The sequence below is a fragment of the Lutra lutra genome, chromosome 1 (assembly GCF_902655055.1).
Source record: "Lutra lutra chromosome 1, mLutLut1.2, whole genome shotgun sequence".
In the NCBI taxonomy this organism is placed as follows: domain Eukaryota; kingdom Metazoa; phylum Chordata; class Mammalia; order Carnivora; family Mustelidae; genus Lutra; species Lutra lutra.
In genome coordinates this window covers 67,167,136-67,191,083 of record NC_062278.1, presented here as the reverse complement: position 1 = coordinate 67,191,083, position 23,948 = coordinate 67,167,136, and the positions used below count along the sequence as shown (strand labels likewise).

At 34.7% G+C, this 23,948-nt stretch overlaps 1 protein-coding gene across 3 annotated transcripts in view; it reads left to right on the top strand.

Annotated features, from left to right (window-relative positions):
* The window catches only part of GSK3B (glycogen synthase kinase 3 beta), a 222,505-nt gene that overhangs the window by 126,409 nt on the left and 72,148 nt on the right, over positions 1-23,948 (top strand). For all 3 annotated transcript variants that reach the window (XM_047725992.1, XM_047725979.1, XM_047725988.1), the window contains 3 exons: positions 7,510-7,620; positions 16,221-16,351; positions 19,972-20,078. In XM_047725992.1, coding sequence (XP_047581948.1) covers positions 7,510-7,620; positions 16,221-16,351; positions 19,972-20,078 — 349 coding nt within the window. The remainder of the gene's footprint in view (positions 1-7,509; positions 7,621-16,220; positions 16,352-19,971; positions 20,079-23,948) is intronic.

Here is a 23,948-nt window from a genome sequence, read left to right as displayed (position 1 = left end):
TGTATTCCAAGTGTTTATCCTCCTTTCCCACCCCACTTCTCCCAAACAAAAGAATATTTCTCTTTCCTTCAACCACACCCACTTTATTGTCAGTGTTATTCCCATCTCTAGCCAACCTGGCACACAACATTGGAGAAAACACATCCATTTTCAAGTTTTTTTTGTTTTTTGTTTGTTGGGGTTTTTTGTTAGTACAAGTTCCCTAACTCAATTCTGTGGAGAATCCTGGACTATCATGATACTTGGTTGAATGTCTTATTATTGGGTTCCATTATATGTCACTTCACATCCCATCAAATTTTTAGAATTATAGCATGATTCTACTTAGAACTGCAGCCTCCAGTAATTTTGTTTCCTTGACTTCAAAAATCATCTGAGGATAAGAACATCATAGTACTATCTGTTTTCCAAATGTAGGATGGACTTTTCCCAGTTCTTGTTTAGTTGTCATTAGGTGTGATCGAAATTTTGTCATTTAAATTTCTTCCTGAATGAATGACTTTAGAGTGAAGTTCATAGAGGAGTGGTTATGAGCAGTTAGGGAGTAGTTTATTAATAGAAGTGATAACTAGGAATAACTGAACCACTGAGAGAAATACTTCCTAAATTGTACATCATGCAGTTTTTTGAAGATTTCTTTTTTTTTTTTTTTTAAAGATTTTATGTATTTCAGAGAGCGAGAGCATGAACAGGCAGAAAGAGAGAAGTCGAATCCCTGCTGAGGGCAGAGCCCAGTGTGGAGCTCAATCTCAGGACCCTGAAATCATGAACTGAGCCTAAGGCAGACACTTAACTGACTGAGCCACCCAGGTGTCCCCAAAATGATGGCTTTTAAATGCATATGGTCATTTATACTATACCTACAAAATGGACAGACTTCCTCTATGGTTCTAAAGAAATTGGAAATTTTTGGTGATAAATGGAGTGAATAGACAAAGTATCTAGGGGCGCCTGGGTGGCTCAGTGGGTTAAAGCCTCTGTCTTCAGCTCAGGTCCTGATCTCAGGGTCCTGGGATTGAGCCCCGCATCGGGCTCTCTACTCGGCAGGGAGCCTGCTTCCTCCTCTCTCTTTGCCTGCCTCTCTGCCTACTTGTGATCTCTGTCTGTCAAATAAATAAATAAAATCTTAAAAAAAAAACAACAAAGTATCTATGAGCAGAGATTTATGTTACTCTGCAAAGTAGTAGTCTAAATATAATTTAAGCCCCCATATTTCTCTTAGGGTAGTATTTTAGAACATTCAACCTATAGCAGACATGGTTTCTTTGACCTTTCTCTGATGTATTCTGCTTTGTTAATGTTATGAATAAAATACATTGCCTAAAAATGGGTATCATCAGTATGTCACATGAAGCCTGAACTGTGCAAAAGCAGAGTAGAATTATCTTTTCTGATCTGAACATAGTACTTTATCTGTAACCTAACATTGCATTTTTTTCATTAAGCGTGTCTCAATGTTGATTGCCTTTTGAGTTCTCTTCAGTTATACCTCTCATTTATTTTCCAAGTGAGTTACTGTCAAGTCTTATCTGTCAGTCTACATAATAAATTGGTACTTTGAGTTTAATCACAGGGTTTTGTATTATATTGTAGGTTTAGCTTAGCTTTCCAGACTATTAGAGTTCTTTAAATTCTTATTTGGTCTTCCATTTTAAGCCATTCATAGATTTGTGTCAATGGTGGTTATGTGAAAGTCAGAAATTATAAACTGCCAAATTCATCCCCTGGTGTGTTTTATTTGGCTAGCACATTCTGTTAGTATTTTTATGAATAAGGATGCTTTTAGTTATGTTTTGTACTGTCTATCTGATTTATCAACCACTACCCCTTACTGCATTACACATTTTGGCTTCACACATTTACATTCTGTTGCTTAGCCATTCATTGAAGGCATTTGCTTTTGCAACCTCTAATTTATTAAATCATTTATGAAAATACTGATTGGGACAAGAAAAGGACAGAGCTTGTAGTCCTACATCTAGAAACCTTCCTTGAATTTGACATTTATGTTTTCATCTTTTTATTCTTCGCTTTTGGTGTGATTGTTTAGCAAATGAATTAAATTAGAATACAATGCTATATACACCCTCAGGTTATTCATAAATATATCATGATTAACTTTGTCAAATGATTTATTAAAATCACGTTTCTTGATTTTCAACATCTGTGTTAATGATCTTTCTGAAACCCAAGACTCACCATTCCTTCAATTCTCTGTACATATTCTTTTGGTACTAGTTTGGTATTCTATTTATGTATTCCTTTTAGTAGACCTCATCTTCACTTGGAACTTCTTGTCTAAAACTTGATCTCTCAAATGTTCTTCTCTTGTTTTTTTTGCTGCCTTTAGTTCTACATATGACCTTATTTCTTATTTCACAAGAAGGAGGGTTATCAGACATACACTTAACTTAGAATTCTTTCTAACCTAATCATTTATTTTAGATGTATAGGAAGAAAAATGTGGTATCATTTCCTCCTAAACATGACAATAATGAACATTTAAATCTTTATAATTTGCCAGGTAATGTGCTTAAAGAGCTTTTTATAGATTATTATAATCTCAATATAGTCTTAAAGTAGATGCCATTGTTAGTGTGATTTTACAGGAAACTGAGTCTGAAAGAAATTAAGTAACTTGCTTGTGGTCACAGAACTTGTACTATCAGAGTTTGGCCTTCCATGTTTTGTTTGACTAATGCTAACCTTGCCTTTTAATTGCACTGGATGGTACTCTGTGTTCTTGTTTCTCATTTCTCGTGATGTTCTAGAACATTGTTTTATCAGTTATCCCTTTTCTTTCCTTTCTTACCACTTTATTCCATCCTTTTATTCTATCCTTATCCACTCAGCCTATAATAAATTTGGGTATCTTTTAGCCATTTAAAAAATACAAATGAAAAGCACATCAACAATTTCTCTGCAACCTCTCCTCTATTTTGCCTCTCCTCAAGTTATCAGCTCCTGGCTTGCTTTTTACTTTCACCACAATGGATTTTGTAAGAACAAACTAAATTAGCTGCCTCCTGTTCCTCACCTACCATCTGTTTACTCTTTTTTTTTTTTAAACATTTTTTTTTTTAAAAAGATTTTATTTATTTATTTGACAGAGAGATCACAAGCAGGCAGAGAGGCAGGCAGAGAGAGAGGAGGAAGCAGGCTCCCCGCTGAGCAGAGAGCCCGATGCGGGGCTCGATCCCAGGACTCCGAGATCATGACCTGAGCCGAAGGCAGCGGCTTAACCCACTGAGCCACCCAGGCGCCCCCATCATCTGTTTACTCTTGATCTTAGTATAGGTTGGTTGCTTCTGGCACCATGGTCTGAAACTGCTCTTTCCAGGACCATCACTGAACCACAATACACCAGATCTAACAACCTTTCAGTCCTTATCTCTCCTGCCAGTGAAAACCTTGCCATTCCACATCTCATAATTATTGAAATTTCTTTGCTTTTTAATGCCTCTTAGTTCTGTTTCTTGGTCTTTACAAAGTTGTTGCCTAATGTAATTTCCTTAAGGTTAATGTTTTCTAGGATTACACTCTGAGTCTCTTCTCACTCTCTTACTGTACCCACACTTCTTAGTTGAGTGAGGCTGTGCTCATAGTTTTAGCTACTGTCCAAATCTCTAGACATACTCCATTCTCTTTTTTTGAGTTTTGACTTGACCTGCATTTCCAGCTATCTGTGGAACATAGCCACCTAAAATGTTCTGAGATCCGAGATTCTCCATTAAATAAAAGTTAAAACTTTTCCTTCTCACCTTTTTTTCCTCTTTATGCTTTCCTTGTTTCATTACCTGCCTAGTCACCCAGGTTTAGAGACTGTTTAATTAATCCCAATTTCTTTGCTTCAGGAGGTTCTCTATTACTCTCATGCTTAGGTAGCCAATATACTTGCCTCTCCTAACCTCCATTTTCTTTCAGTCCTTATTGTCTAAACACTAGTCTAGGTCTTGGATACCTGTAGGACGTTTCTAGAAGCTCATACTGCTTTCACTCTCAACTTCCCTCTTCCCCCCAACCTTCATACCTGCTTTTCATAGTGCTGTTTGAGTTAAAGCAGATGTGTATGACTGCCATCCTAATTTTTAAATAATATTCATTGTTTTTGAGCTTAATTCATTCAGCAGATATTTATTGAGTACCAACTATGTGCTAGGCAGTATTCTAGGTGGAGAAGAATGCTGAACAAAATGGACAAAAATCTTACCACTCGTTGAGCTTAGTCTATTTGGGGGGAAGGAGACAATATAAAGTAAACTAGGTGGTTAGAAAATGGTAAGTATCATGGGGAAAAATAAAGTAGTCAGGGCAGGTAAGAGTATGGGATGGAGAAATTGGTGAATGCCCAGTTAGGGAAAGCTACTCTAAAACAGTAACATTTTAGCAGGATTTAAAGGAATTGAGACAAGAGCAATGTGTATATCTAAGGGGGAGAATATTCCAGGCTTAAGGAGTGATCCGTATAGAGGCTCTGAATATGAAATCCTGCCAAATGTGTTCAAGAAACAGCAGGAAGTTATTGTCAGTAGAGATGAGCAAGCAGTGGGGCAGCAGTAGAGGATGGAAATAAGAAAGTATGTGTGGAGGACCTTGTAGACCACTTTATAAGAGTAAATCTTAATGAGGTGTAGTGGAAGAGCTACCATTTAACTTCTGTTTTGTTGATATTAGACCAAAGGGGAAAGGTGAAAGCAGAAAGACCATTTGGGAGGATACTGCCATAATCCAGATGAGAGGTGATAGTAGTTCAGACTAGGATTATAGCAATGAAGATGATAAGAAATGGTTGGATCATGAATAAATTTTAAAGATAGTACCATTAATACTTTCTTTCGTGTGTGTATATGTGTAAGAGAAGGAGGAGAGTGGGGGAATTAATGATGATTCTTAGGTTTTTAGCCTTAGCAATGTCAAGTACACAATATGACATAATAGTCTGGAGTTAAAGGCAGAAGTCCAACATGTATATGAATTTAGGAGACATCAGTGTAGAGTATTGAACCACCTGACTAGATGAGAGCATAAAAGGAGTGAGCTTACATAAAGAACAGAGATCTGACTGAGCCCTGGGATCCTCCATTCCTTAAGAGAGAAAGGGGAATAGAATGAGCCAGAAATGGAGAGCAAGAAGAGTGTGGTCTTTAAGGTAAGATGAAAATCAGAAGAGTATAGTGTTTTAGAACCCATGTAAAGCAAGTATTCAAAAGAGGGGAGCATGGTCCAACTATGTTAGATTGTAGTGCTTAGTCAAGTAGAAAGGAGAGATAAGGTGATGACTGAAAATTGACATTGGATTCAGCAACATTAACTGATCTTAAGCAACAATTCTGGTTGAGCAGTGGTGATGAAATCCTGTTTGGAGTAAGTTTCAGAGAGAATGAGAAAAGACTGGTATTGGAGAATGTCAGTCTAGACACCTCTTTAGAGTAAATTTACTATTAAAGGAGGGCAGAAAATATGGTGGTAATTAGTGCAGTTAGAGTTTTCTTTTTAATGATGGGAGAAGTAACAGTGGGTTTATATGCAGATTATAATGCTCCCAGAGAGAGAGAATAATTAATGAAGAGAGATAGGAAAACTATTGAAGTGCTGATTGTGATTAGGAAGAGCAGAATAGTATCATTTTTTATATGTAGAGGGTTTGCCTTTAAAAGGATATTAGCCACTTTATCACTAATTAGAGAAGGGAAATAGGAGCATATGGGGTTAGATGCTGTAGATGGGCACATGTAATGGTGCAAGCCAGGTCATCAGCTGAGGGTGAGGATGGGAAGACAGGTATTGGAGCTCAAACTGAAAGAAGAAATCAAGTATTTGGGAAAAATGAAAGGACTAGGCAAATATGTAATTGCTGGGCCAGTTGAATTTCTTGATGATGAATTTACTGTGAAACCAAGCAGCACAGTTTTAGTATTCTTTGTAGCCATGTTCAGCAGTTTGGGTACAGCATGGAATGAATGGGTAGCTGGATGTAACCAGGGTTGTGGTTTATCAAACAGGTCTGATATAAGAAAAGGATATATATCGGAGCAGACTTGGCACACTTTTTCATAAAGGGCCAGATAGTAAATATTTTTGGTTTTGCAGGCTATAGTCTAATTATTTATATACTCAGCTCTGCCCCAGAGCAGCTATAGACAATACTTACATGAATGAACATTGCTATGTTCCTATAAAACTTTATTTATGAAAACAGGCAGCAGGCCTTTGCTGTTGTTTACTGACCGCGTGTTAGAGAATGAGGCTGATGGTAGACCGTGATGTAAGCTGGATATGGAGAGAAGAGAGGAGAACGTGGAAGAGTGAGGGATAATGAAAAGGTAGTAGAGTTGATAGCACGCTGTCTCACTAAACTGTTTCCTGAGCTCTGCTGTTTTTCAGTGATCCCACATCTTGTTTTTCTATGCCTTCATAGTTTTTCTATGCCTTAAACGCTCCTTTCATACTCCATTTAGATATCGTCTCTTTTATGCCTCCACCTTTACTTCCTCTACAGTGGCTACTGACATGTAGAAAATGCTCAGTAAATGCTGAAAACTGAAATTCTTTACTTCGTTTTGGTAGGTAACATGATTTCAGATTGGGAAGATTGTGAAAATTTGTTTACCTACAGATTTTCCCCTTCAGCAGCCGTTTCTAGATTTGAATACAGTGATTTTCAACTTGTTTTCTGCTTCATTTTACCCATCTGATATTGTTCACATAAACAGAGTAAAGGTAGCAGCACTCTGTTCCTCTTTCCTACTTGGTACTTAGTTGGAATTCCTTTCTTTCTATCTACTGATCTTGGATTGGTGTCTTTAGGCTGCTGAAAGGATGTTTAAACATAGGATCTGCAATAAACTTGTGAGTATGGTAACTTGCTGCCTTATAAATTACTCTTTTTATTTCAGTTACTTGTATAAGACAAGTGATTATTCTACTAATTATAGACTATCAGATAACCATAGAATCTTCTTTGTAGAGGTTGTAGAGAAATTTTGAAGAACATCTAGTCCAATTTTTCATATTCTAGTTGAAGGAACTGAAGCCTAGAGAGATTAAGTATTGCATTAGTTAGTATACATTAATTTAGTAGCCGAGCAAAGGCTGGAAATCTTCACTGCTAATTTAGTACTCACTCTACTACCATGACAGCTTCCTGATAGGATATAAGGGCACTGATTCTCAAACTAGAAAATAGGAAATTTTGTGACAGGTGATATCCTCTAAAATCTTACTACAAAATAATAGTTTAAATATAATTAAAAATCTTAGCAGTATTGAAATGGCTATTTTTTTTTTTTAACCATGAAATTGTTAGTAAAAAGTTACAGTAGACTTGTTTTTACTGTTATGGCTATATTCTGAATTACTTTTGTATAATTAGAATTGAATGTATGAATCTTAAAAGTGTGAATAAGTAAAAGTAAAAAAATCTGAGTAAATGTATAGAGATTTTGCTCTGACTATATAAAATACTAGTTTCTAATTTTTGTTTTTTCTGTTTTTAATGAACTCTTTCAGAAAGATGAAGTCTATCTTAATCTGGTGCTGGACTATGTTCCGGAAACAGTATACAGAGTTGCCAGACACTATAGTCGAGCCAAACAGACGCTCCCTGTGATCTATGTCAAGGTATGTAAAAATGGAGCAATTTCCCATTTTAAAAAGTACTTAATATGAGCCAAGGAAAGTGCTGGCTATGTTTTAACTGTATTATTGTATATAATGCCAAGTGGGGGAAGCTTCAAAGTAGGTATTGCTAGATCTTCATTAAATTCTTATATAATTTTAAAGTGTGAAACCTTCACCTTTTAAACTTTGATGACTCTCATATTAAAAATATCTTGTCATATTTCTGACAAGTGAATTTTTTCACAGACATTTGTGGATTTTAATTTTGCTGGCCATAACACCTATTTATTTAATTTCAGATACCCTTATTATGGCATAGACTGAAAAAGGAGCAGGCATATCATATAAAATTATAAAATATATATATGATCAGATTAAACATTATGTTGCCATTTATAGATTCAGCTTACTGTAGCTAAAGTTTAAATTTCTTATAATTTTAAATATGTACAGACTGTGAATTTTTTAATTTTTAGTACCTAATGTCAGCTTCTGTGAAAGAACTCAAGAGTTGCTAGGAATTTATCCAGCATAATTCTGATTAAAGTTTTGATCGCTGATTAGAAACATTATTTTCATTATTATCATTATTAGATTGTTCAGATCTTTAAAAAAATTTTATTGAAGTGTGTTTGACACACAGATTATTGTTTTTTAACTATGACATTGTGAAAATTAACTAGGTGTTAAGTTTCAAAGTCTAGCTATCTAAATACAATTTTTTGCATTTTATCCTTTATAGGAGTGACTCTAGAAAATAAAATTGACTCTGAATGTCTTAAGATTGAGTCCTGAATTTTGCTTAATAGTTACAATTTTAAACTTTATAGTGATAAAGTGAGTACCAAAGCAGGAATTTGGTAGCTAGATAATTATGACAAGGAGTCAGTATTCCTATTGAATTCAGTGTTAGGAATTTAAAAACCTGCTTCCAGTATAATTTTATTTGGACTTATTAAACTTGATTGAAGTTGGTGGTTAAGTTGATAATAGGAGGAACTAAAAGACACACTTTTTCTACTGCAAATGTACTTTTGTACTTTATTCTAATTTTAAGATAGTGGGTCCTATTCAATATAACCTGCACACTAGAATATCCCTTTTAAGTCCCTAAATCTAGAATAATCTTTGAACATCTCAGTTTAGAATGTTGATGGATTTATGAAGCAGAAGAAACCCTAGATTTAGTTCCTGAAGACCTAGTTTTGAGACCCAACTTTGCTATTAAGTGTTTTTGGGCAGTTACCGATCTACTCTCTACTTAGCTTCCATGTTGGTAAAATTGTACTCATTTCTTTACTGCTCACAATTAAGCATTGTTGGTCTGTAAGGTGAACTTAACATATGAGAAAACACTTTTGGGACTGTAAAATAAAAGTAATAGAAAATCTTAACACTAGATTTAAAAAAAACAACATGTGGACATTTAATAAGATGTGCACAGTAGTTAGACCAGTTTTTTATTTCAACTCTAATTCAGCAAACAAATGCTAAATGATTGCAGAACAATGTGAAGCTTAATAAAATATTTGATTCCTCCTCTAATAAGAAGAAAAACGATTACACAAATAACTATAAAACAAAAAATACATAGTGTCACTAAAGTAGTTAGATAGGTCATATTCTTTTGAATTGGCAAAATTCCCAAGAGAGAGGGGTAGTAATACCTCTGTTGAATCTACCCTTCAAGTTTACTTCCCTCCTAGCATATCTATATTGCTCCATAGCTAAGCCAATACCTGTTTTCTCACCATTTAACATAAAATGTGCCAAGTGATTTTCTTTTCCTATATCTGTCTACAGAAATTTTACTCGTTTCAGGATCTTGTCTTTGGTCACTCTAAATATATGTTTTTATTATTGAAGATTTCAAATAGAAATAAAGGAGAAAATGGAATAATGAACCCCCATGTACCCATTATACTGTTTGAACAATGCTCAATTCATGGCCACTCTTGTTTCACGTATACCACCCTCTACTCCCCACTTCCTTTATTTTGAAGCAAGTCACAGATAATATTATTTTCATCTGTAACTATTTCAGTATATATGTGTAAATGATAGGGTCTTTCTTTTTAAAAGCTTAGTTACAATATCATTGTCTTTACCTATACAAATAAATAGTTAATCACTAACACCTTTAGATATCTACTATTTTTATTGCCTGTGTGTGTGTGTGTGTGTGTGTGTGTGTGTGTGATTTTAAGTTTCTTTGTTAGAATTGGGTAAGGTGCATGTTTTATAATTGGCTGATCTATGTGTCTAATTTTTCTTTTAACTTATAGACCACTCTCTCTTACACTTTGGTATTAAACAAACTGGGTCAGTTGATGTACAGTTTCATGGTCTGAGTTTTGCTGATTGGGTTACTGTAGTGTTAATATGTTGCTCTGTCTTCTGTATTTCCTGTAAATTGGTGATTAGATATATTTTTATAAGATTCAAGACTACTGCATATGTATTATTGAGTGGTTTCCTAAGGAAGAACATAATGTGATGCTTATAACCATTGATCATTTCCTAAATCTGTTAATTTATAAAGGGTTACAAAATATGCATATTCTTAAGTTATTATTCATTCTTTATTTATAAGCTGGGGGACGCTTGGGTGCCCTACCTGGTTGAGCATCCAGCTCTTGTTTTCGAGTTCAGGTCGTCAGATCCACCCTGCGCTTAGCATGGAGTCCAGTTGAGATTCGCTTCCCCTTCCTTTCTCTCCCTCCCCTAACCACTCACCCTGTCTCTCTCCCTCTCCCTCTCTCTCTCATATAAATAAATAAACAAATAAATAAATGAAATCTTTAGCCAAAAAAATTTATAAGCTGAAATAGTTTCCCACGTCAAGTATTTGATTACCCTGAGGTACAGTTTATATAATAAATACAGGATATGTATTTGATTATTTCCCTTAATTTACAAAAATTTATAATTAGTTGGTTCACAGATTCCTCCAGAAGTGACCAACAAGGTATTTGTTGTGTAGGTTTGTTTTAAAACTTCTTGCCTGAGTTTCAATAATCTAATCTTTGATAGCTTCTTCACTTTCTAGCATGATAGTGTTCTAGGTTCATCTTATACATTACTTCCCCAGACTTGGAATCAACCTTTTCTTCAAGGAGACCTTATTCTTTTAGTGAGAAATGATATTTAGAGACCACGGTCGCTAATGTTAGGAGTGGTAATTGCTACAGGGTTGGTTACTCTTTCTGGGTTTTTTAGTGCACAGAGTTAGAAAATACTTCAGTAAGCTTTTCAGATAAAAATACATCTTTTTTTTTTTATCTCAAAGGTTAATATAGATTGACATTGCTCATTAAATATTGAGGGGGGTTAACAATCTTCCATCTATATCTTCTTTCTCTTACACTAAAAATTTCATTTTTCAGTGATAGTATAATTACTTGTTCTGTCCTACACTCTACATATAATAGTCTTAGAATAATAATAGTGACACTACCACGACTAAGTGAAAGTAATTTAAGATCACTTTGCATTTCTTTTTATTTCTATGGTATATTTTATTAGGTATGAACAGTAAAATTTTTCTCTTAAAAAAAATTGAGTATTTCCTCTCTGTGTGAGTATGCGTCATTAAGCCTTGTTCATTTTTTTTTTTTTTTTTAATATTTATTTGAGAGAGACAGAGAGAGTGCATGTACAAGAGAGCACAGGTGGTAGAGAGGGAGACTCAGGCTGCCCATCAAGCAGGACTCGATCCCTGGACTCTGGGATCATGACCTGAGCCGAAGGCAGCCGCTTAACCAACTGAGTGACCCAGGCACTCCAAGCTTTGTTTATTTCATTTTACTTTTACTGGAGATTGCATTTAAAATTTTTTTATTCATGCAGTGCCTGGGTGGCTCAGTCAGTTAAGAGCCTGACTCTTGTTTTTGGCTCAAGTCATGATCTCAGGATTGTGAGACAGAGCCCCACATCAGGTTCCCTGCTGGACATGGAGTGTGCTTAAGATTCTCTCTCTTCTTCTCCTTCTGACCCCACCCCTCCGCAAAAATATTTTTTTCAAAATTAATTTTGCTTTAAATTTTATGTCAACATTAATATAAAATATTATTAGTTCCAAAGTAAAATCTACAAAACAAGGATTATCATCAAATAAGTTTAACTTTTATACCTGTTTCTTCTCTATTTCCTCTCTCCCCCAGTTAAATATTTAAATTTTTTTTATAGTCCTCGCATTTTAAAATAAGCAGATGTATATAATTATTTTTCCACCTCCTTTTTATGTAAATAGTTACATAATATGTGCATTTTCCTCCATGATACTTTTTAAGTTAAAAATACATTCTAGAGATCACTCTTTATTAACATAGATAGACATAGCTATTTCACCTTCCTTTTATAGCTCCACATTAGTGTATTATATGGCTATATCCTAATTTATTCAGCTGGTCACCTACTAATGGTTTGTTGTTTTCCCTTCAGGTGTTTGTTTTTGTTTTTGCTATTACAAATAATGTAGTAAAGAGCCTTGTGTTTTCTGTGGTTTGTTTTGTTTTAAAGATTATGTATATTTTTAGAGAAAGAGAGGGCATGAGCAGAGAGGAAGGGGCGGAGAATCTCAAGCAGACTCTGCACTGAGCAGGGAGCCCAACACGGGGTTCAATCTCAGGATTCTGAGATCATGACCTGAGCTGAAACCGAGTCAGATGCTTAACCGACTAAACTACCAGGGCATGCAATGTTTTCTGTGTTTTTGACAGCATATATTTGGATGAGATCTCTGGCATCCTATATTGTAAAAAAGAAAATAAGGTTATTATGCATATTGAAGTCGGCATACAAGGAAAGATCTAACACTCCTTTCACCCCCTAATGGAAAAAAGGATGTTTCTTTTATATAACCGTAGCCCTTCCTGTTGGCCTGTTGTTTTTTTTAGGACTCAAATCTATTCTTATTTTTAAGAATTTAAAAAAGATAAAAAGTTTAAAAAAACTTTTTAAACTTTAAAAAAAGATAGAGTTTAAAAAAGATAAAAACATTGTCTGAAATTGATAAGTTGATCTCATTCACTTATTTATTTTACCTAGTTTTATAAAACTATTTTTTGTGAAAAATATTGGATTGGGAGAGCAGTAAAAATAATAAACACATATACTCTTGCCTTCATGGACCTGACCATCCAATAAGTACTTGTTTAGCATACATGTCACCAGAATGGCAGCTACAGTTCTTTGTAATTGTTTGACATCCACTTTGTCACTTTTTCTGGAGAAGTTGAGTATATTATATTATATTATTGCTTCAAACATTTCTTCAGTTTTTATAGTATGGGTCACTTCGTAGTTGATGGTGGTTAATATACAAGTTAAAAAGTTTTTGAGCACCTTTGCCTTTTGATGACCATCTTCTATAACTAAGTAGGTTTTAAAATTCAAGTCTGAAACCAGGAAAATCATCATTTTGAATTTGAATTTTTTTTTTTTAATTGAAAAGACAGGTTAAAGAACATGGTCTGAAGACACAAGAAAGCTGGCTGCATTTTTGTGAATCATAAACAAAATTGTTATGTATTGTTTGTTTTAAACAGATTTAGTAGCAAAGAGGAAAGAACCGTGGACTTGAGTTAGATTTGATAACTTTGTAACTGATCAGACTGTTCATTTGGGCTTCAGTTACCACACCTATAAAAATGAGGATAAATATGCATCTCGCAGAGTGATTGCAAGAATTAATTAAACAAAAGGGTAAAACAGGCTTGGTTTGACAGTACGTATTAAATAAATCTTGAGGGGTGCCTGGGTGGCTCAGTCGTTATGCGTCTGCCTTCAGCTCAGGTCATGATCCCAGGGTCCTGGGATCGAGCCCCACATGGGGCTGCTTGCTCAGTGGGAAGCCTGCTTCTCCCTCTCTCACTCCCCCTGCTTGTGTTCCCTCTCTCTGTGTCTCTCTCTCTCTGACAAATAAATAAATAAAATCTTTTTAAAAATCTATCAGTCAATCTTGAATTTCAAAATGTGCTAAATATCTCCTGAGTTTCTAAGAGTTTATCATTTTTGTATTTACTTGGTGATCAAGCTATTTAATGGATACATTTTTATACTTTCATTTAATAGAATAAAAATACGATAAAATACAGAAATCATTATTAAAGAGGTATACTTTCCCAAGCCACTATGGAGTATTTAGTATCTGATTTGGATAAATTGCTTATCTTCTGTGCCTCAGGCACTTTATATGGAAAATAAAAATAATAATGCCTATTATTACATAAAGATTAAATGAAAATTCATGCAAAGCACTTAGAATAGTAGCTTTTTCTTGTTACCGTTACTGCTATCTTGATAGTAGAGAAGTCCTCTCCATTTTCCTGTAAATACACTTTTACAGAGTCTAAAACAAAATAGATATGAAATTGTACATTTCTTCTTTATCTTTTCAAAAGATAAAGTGAGGAGAATGGGTACAGATTAGATCTTTCAGATGAATGAATATAGTAAAAAAAATGCCTCAGTCTCATTTAAGGACTTAAGCATTTTTGACAAAACTTTTTTTTTTTACACTGGTGATTGCTGACCCAGACATTAGCGCCCTGATAGTTAGTAAAATCTCTCCTTTAATAAATTAATACCTGTGAACTTAATTTCTTATTGGAGCTTATTTTCTTAGTAGTAGTAAATTTAACTTTTAGAACTCTGAGAGTAAGCTTTAGGACTTGGAGATATGATGATATCTTGAACAATAATAATAACATGATAGAATTAGGAAGCTTTTTAAATTATATGGAATACCAACATCCTTTAATTCTTTTTTTTAAAAAAAGATTTTATTTATTTATTTGATAGAGATTACAAGTAGTCAGAGAGGCAGGCAGGGAGAGAGGAGGAAGCAGGCTCTCCGCCGAGCAGAGAGCCCTATGCGGGGCTTGATCCCAGGAACCCGAGACCATGACCTGAGCCAAAGGCAGAGGCTTTAACCCACTGAGCCACCCAGGCACCCCTACATCCCTTAATTCTAACTTTGGGGACAAAATGCTGACCTTATTGAAGATCTCTTTCATACATTTTACATCATGCTTTTTTAAAAAAGGCTTAAACTCTTCCAGCTTTAGTTCAGTATAACATTAAGAATGTACTGAAATTGAGCTGTCTGTAGTTTTCATCAGGGCCTGTCTGAAGAAAAGTAGGCCTCATGTTAACTTCAAGAAACTAGTAAGTCTTGGGGCACCTGGGTGGCCCAGTGGGTTAAAGCCTCTGCCTTCTGCTCAGGTCATGATCCCAGGGTCCTGGGAAGGAGCCTGGCATCGGGCTCTCTGCTCAGCGGGAGCCTGCTTCCTCCTCTCTCTGCCTGCCTCTCTGCCTACCTGTGATCTCTGTCTGTCAAATAAATAAATAAAACCTTTTAAAAAAAAAAACCAAACTAGTGCCTACTTGTGATCTCTTTCTGTCAAATAAATAAATAAAACCTAAAAAAAAAAAAAAAGAAACTAGTAAGTCTTAACAGTAGCCTCTGAAGGTAGTGCCTTCTATCAGTACTTTTCTGATCTTTGACTTTGTCGTCGTTTTAACCAAGATACTGATATACTTGATTTGAACTCATTTCAAAAATTCTTTCCATGATATATAACTTTGAGGTAGGGGTCAGAAGGTAAGTAGTCAGAAAAATTTAAACACCAACCTTGGGATAAACAGATTTAAGATATACTCACTTTCTTGATAGAGTCCCTGTCTTCCTCAGCTAGAGTCTGAGTCTTTCTTCCATGCAGAGTCAGTTTCTCAGTGTATTTTTTTAATAATAGAATTGAAATAAATACCCCTTCAATTTGATGTCAATAATCAGCAAGGATGCATTTTTTAAAAAATATTTATTTATTTGACACAGAGAGAGAGAGAGATCACAAGTAGGCAGAGAGGCAGGCAGAGAGAGAGAGGGAAGCAGGCTCCCCGACGAGCAGAGAGCCCAACATGGGGCTTGATCCCAGGACCCTGAGACCACAACCCAAGCCAAAGGCAGAGGCTCTAACCCACTGAGCCACCCAGGCACCCCAAGGATGCGTTTTTTAATAGCATTTTAAAGTCTACTTATTTCTGAAGGATAATATAGGAAGATTGGTGTAGCTACGATGTCTTGATAGATCATTGGTTATAGATTTTCTCAGTCACATGTGAGTTTTCCTGGTCCCCTCTATCAATGAGCTCTAGGGCTGACATCTCAGGAAAATACTATTCTAAAGATGAAATTGTACATACTTAATAAGAATAGTGAACTTAGGAAAAAACAGAATACTTGGCTTCTGGTCTAAACAGTGTTACTTGCTAGCCACATGATCTGGAATACCTTTCTGGGTTTTCCATCTGTATTTTTTTTTAATAGCCCATTTTAGGAGGCTTACGGTAAGATGTCAGTAAAATAAAAATTTATAAAGCACATTGTGACATTTCCTTTTTTTATTGAGGGGGATGGTGCAAATATAACATGGTTAATGCAACTTTAATTAGCTAATTAATATATAAGTGACATGAAACTCTTAAAAGGGAGATTGAGTGCTGCTCTTTTCTGAAAATCTGTTACTTAATTTACTGCTTAAAGATTCTGATTTGTTTGGGACAAAGTCTTCATTAATTTTTACTATATTTTCCAGTTGTATATGTATCAGCTGTTCCGAAGTTTAGCCTATATCCATTCCTTTGGAATATGCCATCGGGATATTAAACCACAGAACCTCTTGTTGGACCCTGATACAGCTGTCTTAAAACTCTGTGACTTTGGAAGGTAAGCTAGCTTTCTTTTCTTCTCCCTTCTTTCACTCCTCCCCAGTCCCACCCTCCTACCCAGTATGCTCTTTTAAAACTATATGCCTTTGGGTGCACCTGGGTGGCTCAGTGGGTAAGCATCTGACTTTGGCTTGGGTCATGATCTCAGTACCCTGGGGTTGAGTCTTGCATCAGGCTCCCTGCAGGGAGCCTGCTTCTCACTCTCCCACTCCCTCTGCTTGTGTTCCCTCTCTCGTGGTCTCTCTTTCTCTCTCTCTCTGTCAAATTAATTAATTAATTAATTAAAAACAAAAACAAAAACTGTATGCCTTTTACAATATCAGTTCAAAAATATCATAGTCATTATTCAAGGAGTATTAACTATTTACAGATTCTTATAAGAGTAGTTTAATAAATTCTGTTAGAATTATAAATATGTATAGTCTTTTATCCAGCATTTTAATTTGTAGGAATTAGTCCCTTAGAAATACTTTAAAATAGTGTATATACAGGGATTTTTATCATAAAATTGTTTATAAATGTCAGTAGGAAAATGACCAGATAAATTAGAGTATATACACATTTAATGTAATACATGCAACTGTAAAAAGGAATAATGTCTTAGAAAAATTAAAAAACAAGATCAGGACTATATAAAGCTTGTTCCTTTTTATGTTTTAAAAACATGGTATAGCCATATGTATATAGGTATATGATTATTTCTGGAATGATAGGTAATAAAGCCATAACATTGATTGCCCATAGGAAGGCAAACAGGGAGTATAGTGTGGTTGAGAAACTTGCTTTTTCATTGATGGTACCTTGTATTATTTGAATGTTTTATTATGTGTTTATATTCCTTTCTTAATAAAAACTAATTTTTTTGAAGATTTTATTTATCTATTAGAAAGTGGGGGAGACGCAAGGCAAGCTGGGGGGTAAGAAGGGAAGGACAGAAGGAGAGACCCTCAAGCAGACTCTGCCCCGAGCAGGGAGCCTAACACAGGACTTGATCTCATGACCCCGAGATCATGACCTAAGCCAAAACCAAGAGTTTGCTGCTGAGCAGTTGTTGTTTTGTTTTGTTTTGTTTTTTAAAGTACTAGCATTCATTGCTGCATTCTTTTTCATTTCAGTGTTAACCTTAGTAGCAGTGTTTTCTTCCTTTTCCTCTATATTGAGTCTCTTATTCTCCTTTTCTGCAAATTCCAGTGCACTTTGTTTTCTTAAACTAATTCCTTGGTAATATTATATTGTGTCATAAGATGTCATCCTTTTAATCTTCATAGTATTCAGCAACTTGTGCTTCTTGTAATCTATCCTTTCAACATGAAACCAAGCTTATATCCTCATGTAACTCACTCAGTTAACCTTCTTCCACCTAGATTAGTCTTTCTCCTCTCAGTCCCTAATACATTGCCACATAACTTGGATTCTCTCCATATTTTTTCATCCTCACAGATTCTTTTCAGTTCAGCTCTTTATAGATATTGATCCACATCTCCTAATATCCCTATTTCCACCTCTTTGTAATACTTTCGTGTCAGCCCACAGTTTAAATTTTAGGTTTAATACAAGATATATTCTCCATAGGCTGTCTCTTGAGTGTGTCAGAAAAACAAGCACATCTGCTCCTTCGGAGTCAATTCTTAGTCTCACAGCAGTGTGCTCCTTCAGACCATCCCCCTTTTTTTTATAGTTAACTGATCTCAGATACCTGTTGTAAGATTCAGCTCATTTTGCAGGCTATAATTCTTCCTTCAACTAGAAGAAAAGCTGAAGGCTATTAAATCAAAACTCTTATCTGATGCTTGAAACAAAGTGCACATAATTGCTGAAATCAGATGAGTTTACTGTTATGGGGTATCTTCCCCATGGAGAGTGACTGAGCAGTATGAACTGTAAAAAGACTGAGACATCAAGTTTAGTAGTTTCTGTTCTCACCATAGTGAAAACACTGCTGCTACGGACCATTTTATTGGGACATAGGAATTGCTTTGTTCTGATATATTTAGAACAGGGATCTCACCTCTGTGGTAATAGATCATTTTTAACAGCTCCGATAAATAACAAAGCTGCTCTTTTTTGTTTGTTTTTTAACAGTTAGTTTCAGCAAGTAGAATTTTAGATACACTTTAGGTTCTTAGTGCCAGGTTGGTAGTGACTTGAATAAAATAGTGTTACTCTCTTCTAGTGATTTTTTTTTTTTTTTAAACTGGATGAAATAAGGCCTAGAAGTAGCTGAAGATCTAGTTGGGCTTTCTCAGAACTAAGTGTGGTCATTATATTGGTTGCTCTCATCCTTCAAAGGTTGGGAAGGAACTTCAAGCCTCATCTGAAGAGAATGAAGGTAGCTTTATCAAGTATCCTGGAAATCTATTGGATGCAGAGTTTCCAATATTACCTTTTTTGTCTTATAGTGCATTTTCTGACAATATAATTGGAATCTCTCTTACTAAAATAAAAATCCTTTTATAAAGTAGAAAGTTTTTATCAGCTAAGCTGAAAAGGTATCTTAATTTTCATGCAGCCAAAAAGCAAGGATTTATATTTGTTAATTTATGAAATCAGTGCTGTGTGTCAATACTTGGGGAGAATGTTAAAAAAATAAACTGCCTCCCTCTTCAAAACTTGAAATGAAGGAAGAACAAGTTAAGGTAAGGATTATCATTGACCAGAAATAAAAGAAGGAAAAGAAAGTCCAAACTTCGAAACCTTTGTAACTACTTTCATTTGTCTCTACTCTGATTTCCTATACCTTTACCTCAAAATTTTCCCTTTCCGTTACTTACGTTCTTTCTGTTTTGATTTTGTTGTTTGTGTTTATTGCCTGTATTTATCTTTGTTGTCCTTCTTTGCCAAAGTAGTTAACTTCTACAGGAGTTTATTTCAGTGTATCTCTAAATTATCTTGAGAGACCGCTCCAAAGAAACTAATTAATGTTTAAAATACATGTCACAAAGTATTTTGGATAAAAGTTGGATTAGAGAACATGTAACTAAATTTACAACAGCGAAGTTAGAATTCAGAGGCTGTGAATCATCTCTGACCTACAGGGGAGGACCTGTCTTATTTATTGAGTAATGAATATTTAGACAATTAATAAATTGATCAACACAGTGGAAAAAGAGTAGATTGGGTAAGCCTTGGGATATTTACTCTGATGCTGAAGTCAAATTATAAGAGAGTGATCAATTTCTGTTTAAAAAACACTCGTGTAAGAAGTATTCATTCTTGTATTATAATCCATTACTGTGTTTTTTGGTGGATGGAGGTACTTCTTACTTTTCCTGCCTTTCTTTATATTTTAGAGGTAGTATTCAAGGAACAGAAGATAACAAGAAATTCAGCATTTCTCCTTTTATGACTTTCTGTTTCTTTTTCCTTAGGTGACAGTTGACAAAGGCATTCTTCAAAAGCTACTTTTTAAAAAAAATTACTAGTATGTTAAAATTATAAGTTTCTTTTGTTAGGTAGTTACAGTTCTTATTTTTCTTTTTTTGCTTGTTGTATGATTTAATGGTGTGAATCTTAGATAAATGTTCAGGGTTGTGAATGAAAGTTTAGGTTCTTTTAAGGTTTACACTGAGTTTAAAGAATTTATGCTTTTTTTTTTTTTTTTTTTTTTTTTTGGATTAGTGCAAAGCAGCTGGTCCGAGGAGAACCCAATGTTTCGTATATCTGTTCTCGGTACTATAGGGCACCAGAGTTGATCTTTGGAGCCACTGATTATACCTCTAGTATAGGTAAGTACTGAATATGGATATAATGGCTTATAATTATTAATTACATCTTATTTTTAGTAATTTAGTATTACTAATCTATACTTTCACTTAAATATAAAAATAGGGATGACCTAAAATCTGTTTCTCCTTAAAGACTGATGTGCAAAAATGTGTAGAGTATTTTAAATGTCAACTTTCAGAATTTAAGGTATATTTATTATTTCTTATTAAGGTTTCTGGGATTTTTTTATTATGATTATGATTATGATTATGATTATGTTTGTTTTTAACTTTTAAAATTTCAAATAAATCCTAAGTGTATCTTTTCTTTCTTAAAATTTTAGTTCTCCTGAAATACTAACTTCTGAGCTTGATCACTATTTGGAGAAGTTGCATTCATAACATTGATGATGAAAATGATGGCCATATTGTTTTCATTCCTACTATGTTATCCCAGTTGCTTATTTGCTGTTGAGTCAAGTCACAAGAAAACAATTCTTTTTCATTTGTTTGGCTAAACCCATTGATTCTGTAGAAGTCTTCACAAAAGATCTTTAGTGATTAGAACGAATTGAATAGGGATAATTTGCTTCTGTCTTCAATGACTTCTTCTTCCCCATTTTAGGATACTAATAAAAGTGAACATAGTACTATCAGCTGCACATGAATGGTAAAGCTAAGAGAGGAGGAGCAACCTTAGGCTAGGTGTACACGTAACTGTCAGAATTATTTTATTGTTACATTCTGTTTCTGAAGAGAATTCCTTAATCCAAAAACAGAACCAAAAGTATACAAATACCAAACCAGCCAACCAAAAAGAACCCATAGTTGCAGAACTCTAAGAAAAACCAGAATGTGGACAGTTTTTGTCTTTTAATACAAGTGGAAATTTTCTGATATGAACACAGACCTCTAAACAGAAACACATTACCATTTTTATTTTGCCTAAAGGACAGAAATGCCAAAGAGCAATTTGATTTGTGCCAAGGGACCCAGAGTTTTACTTATCATTTCTTTTGCACCATTAGTGCAAATGTCAACACAGTGAAAAAGGTAGATAATATCTTGATATTCTTATGAAAATAGTTCTACCCATTAGGACCTCTTTAAAGGTCCAGGGGTCCCAGAGCTCTGCAGACCATACTTTGAGAATGGCTACACTGGAAAGAGAGTATAATCGTGTGTGTGTGTGTGTGTGTGTGTGTCCGTGTCCATGTGTGTGTGTAATGCTGACAGTTTCATCATTGCTGTTATATGGCCTATGTTAAGGGGCAAATGAGAAAGAGCAAAAGGGTATTTTGGTTGGAGTAGAACTAGATTTGAGTTCTAGGACTGTTACTACTTAACTAAGCATGGAGGTTGCTAACAGTTCTACCTACTTTTCTGAGTTGCTGTGAAGATTAAATAAAATATTAGTGAAAGTACTAAAGAAATGGAAGAAGGTATTTGTTTCATGCTTTTTGTTAACTTGACTCTCTGCAAGAGCAAATTTCAGCCCTTTATCTTTGGAAATATCCTTGGACTTTACAGCTGCTCTGTATTTTATTCAAATATATGATACTGATCATTCACATACCAGATATTGGGATGAGTTGTGGTCACCTATTTAGGATCACCCAAAATAAATGCAGTTTGCTTCTTTTAAAAAAAAAGTCATGACCACATCATGTGACACATTAATAAGGCATGTATTTAAAAAAACCTCACTACCCGCTTAATAGTGCATTACTTCTATAAATGTCCATGTGCCTTAGCAGTTCCATGGAATCATCTTGCAAAAGAAGAGCATTTTAGTCCATTTTCTCTATTAGGAATCACTTCTCTGGATGTTATGAGTGCCTCCTTTCCAATAATAGCCTCCTTTGTATGGCTAATACCAGAATCTGACTTTCTAGGCTTAGGACTCACTAATGCCACTGATTCAACTTTGGTCTTTTGAACCCTAATAAGCCTGGATTTGGCCTCCCTTTTTAGACTTGGATATTTCCTCTCATGACTCTGGTGATTTGAAGACAGAAACAAAAGTATTAAGAAGTGTGCTAATGCAGATACATTTTAGAAATATTTTTAACAATTGTTTGAAATGAGAGAGTAGCTGGTTCTGAGTAGATTATTGTCCTATTTGTATATAACCAGAGCTCAGGCTGATGGCTCTGATTATATTATCTTACTGTGAAATGGCAGAGAACAAATGGTTCTTCGGATGAAGATTTGAGTTTATAGACCTTCGAAGAAGCAGTTAGTTATTCTCTGACAGTGGTGTCTTGACTGGGAATTGAAATTGGGTTCCAGGTGTAGCTCTCCTATTTAGTAGCTTTACCTTGGACAAGTCCCTGATCTTTCTTGTGCCTCAGTTTTCTTATCTGTGAATTAACTATGTTTAAATGATCTTGAAAGATTACTTTTACCAGGAATGAGCGTTAAGTATGAAGCAGAACACTATTTTGGTTGAAATCCCCAAATAACCAGATAAGTCAATGGGCCAGAGTGCTTATTTTATTATACCTCCTGTTTTATTCTATTTGGAGAATATTATTCATTTGTCCCATTTAGTATGAACAGAAGAGATTTTGGTTTCTCCCAGAAAGTGAATGGTAAATACCTTGGTTTTGGTAGTTTGCATGAGTAACATTGAGGACCATTGGTATAGTTGCCACCTGAATTTTAGGATAATTAGTCTGTGGCAACCACTAAGCAATAGTGTTCTTTAATAGTTTATTCCTTGTCTCCCGTATTTGTACCTAAATCCAGTGTAAGAAAGTATTTCCCATGGTTTTTTAATAAATATTTAATTATTCCCCTGTAGTTTTCCAGCCTTGTCTTCTGAGATGAATTATTTTCTATTGTAAAGAAATGAGTGCGTATTACCTTCCATCTAATTGGCTAGGTAAAGGCATATTTTTAAACTTAGATCAAAATAAAGCTTTTACGTTAATGAAGATATATATCTTTTGTCCCTCCATCTTAAGAGTTAGTATTATTTGGCTTTGAATGAAGTAGTGTTCTTAGCAGGTTTTAATATTTGCCTCATTTAGCAATTACCTAGTATATCAAGGAGGGCTCTTTTTGGTCAGTGCTTGCAAAATAGGTGTCTTGGTTATCATTGCTTAGAACTGGACAAGATGATCTTGAATTTCTTATATAAATTTTTTGTCATTGTTTTCCTATGTCAGTAAAAAGTTAGTCACCGGCAGGGATATCTTATCCTTTTTGGTAATGCATCTCACCGTATCAGACCTCTTAAATTATTTGTTGACCCCATGCCATTCACCGTTCTTCTCCTTTCTTACTGGTAGATGAGAAGGCCCACCAGAGATTTATGTTCATCGTCTAAAGCACTTGATTGTTGGTTCATACAAAACCCAGGAATCTCAGGCATCCAGAAACTGAAAATTAGCTTTTCCTTGCAGAAGGTCTTAATGGTGGGCTATAAATAGATTGACCATATAATTTAACTTCTTATTTGGTAATACTTTTAAAAGAGAAAGAGGATGCTATTAGTGATTATCCAAGTACAATAAATCTAAACCAGGACTACCTTGGGTAAGCCAGGATTGTATCCTTTAAATTATTTTTTAATTAATTAAAATTTTTTATAAATTATTAAAACTTATTTAAATTATTTTTTAAAAGTTTACTCTCAGGATTGAGGTTTCCATTTTTATTTAAAAGTGAATTATTTTGGGTTTTTTTCCCCTTAAAATGTTTTAATTTTACAACAAAATAATACACTGGCAGGCTCATATCTCACATACCCATCCCAGTTTGGACTTACTATCCCTCCTTAATGTTATTTTTTTTCCTTTTCTCATTTATATTTCCACTTTTTTCCCCCTTCTCCTTACTCTTTCTGCTTGGTTTCTGACTCTGCTTGTGTTCATGTACCTTTAT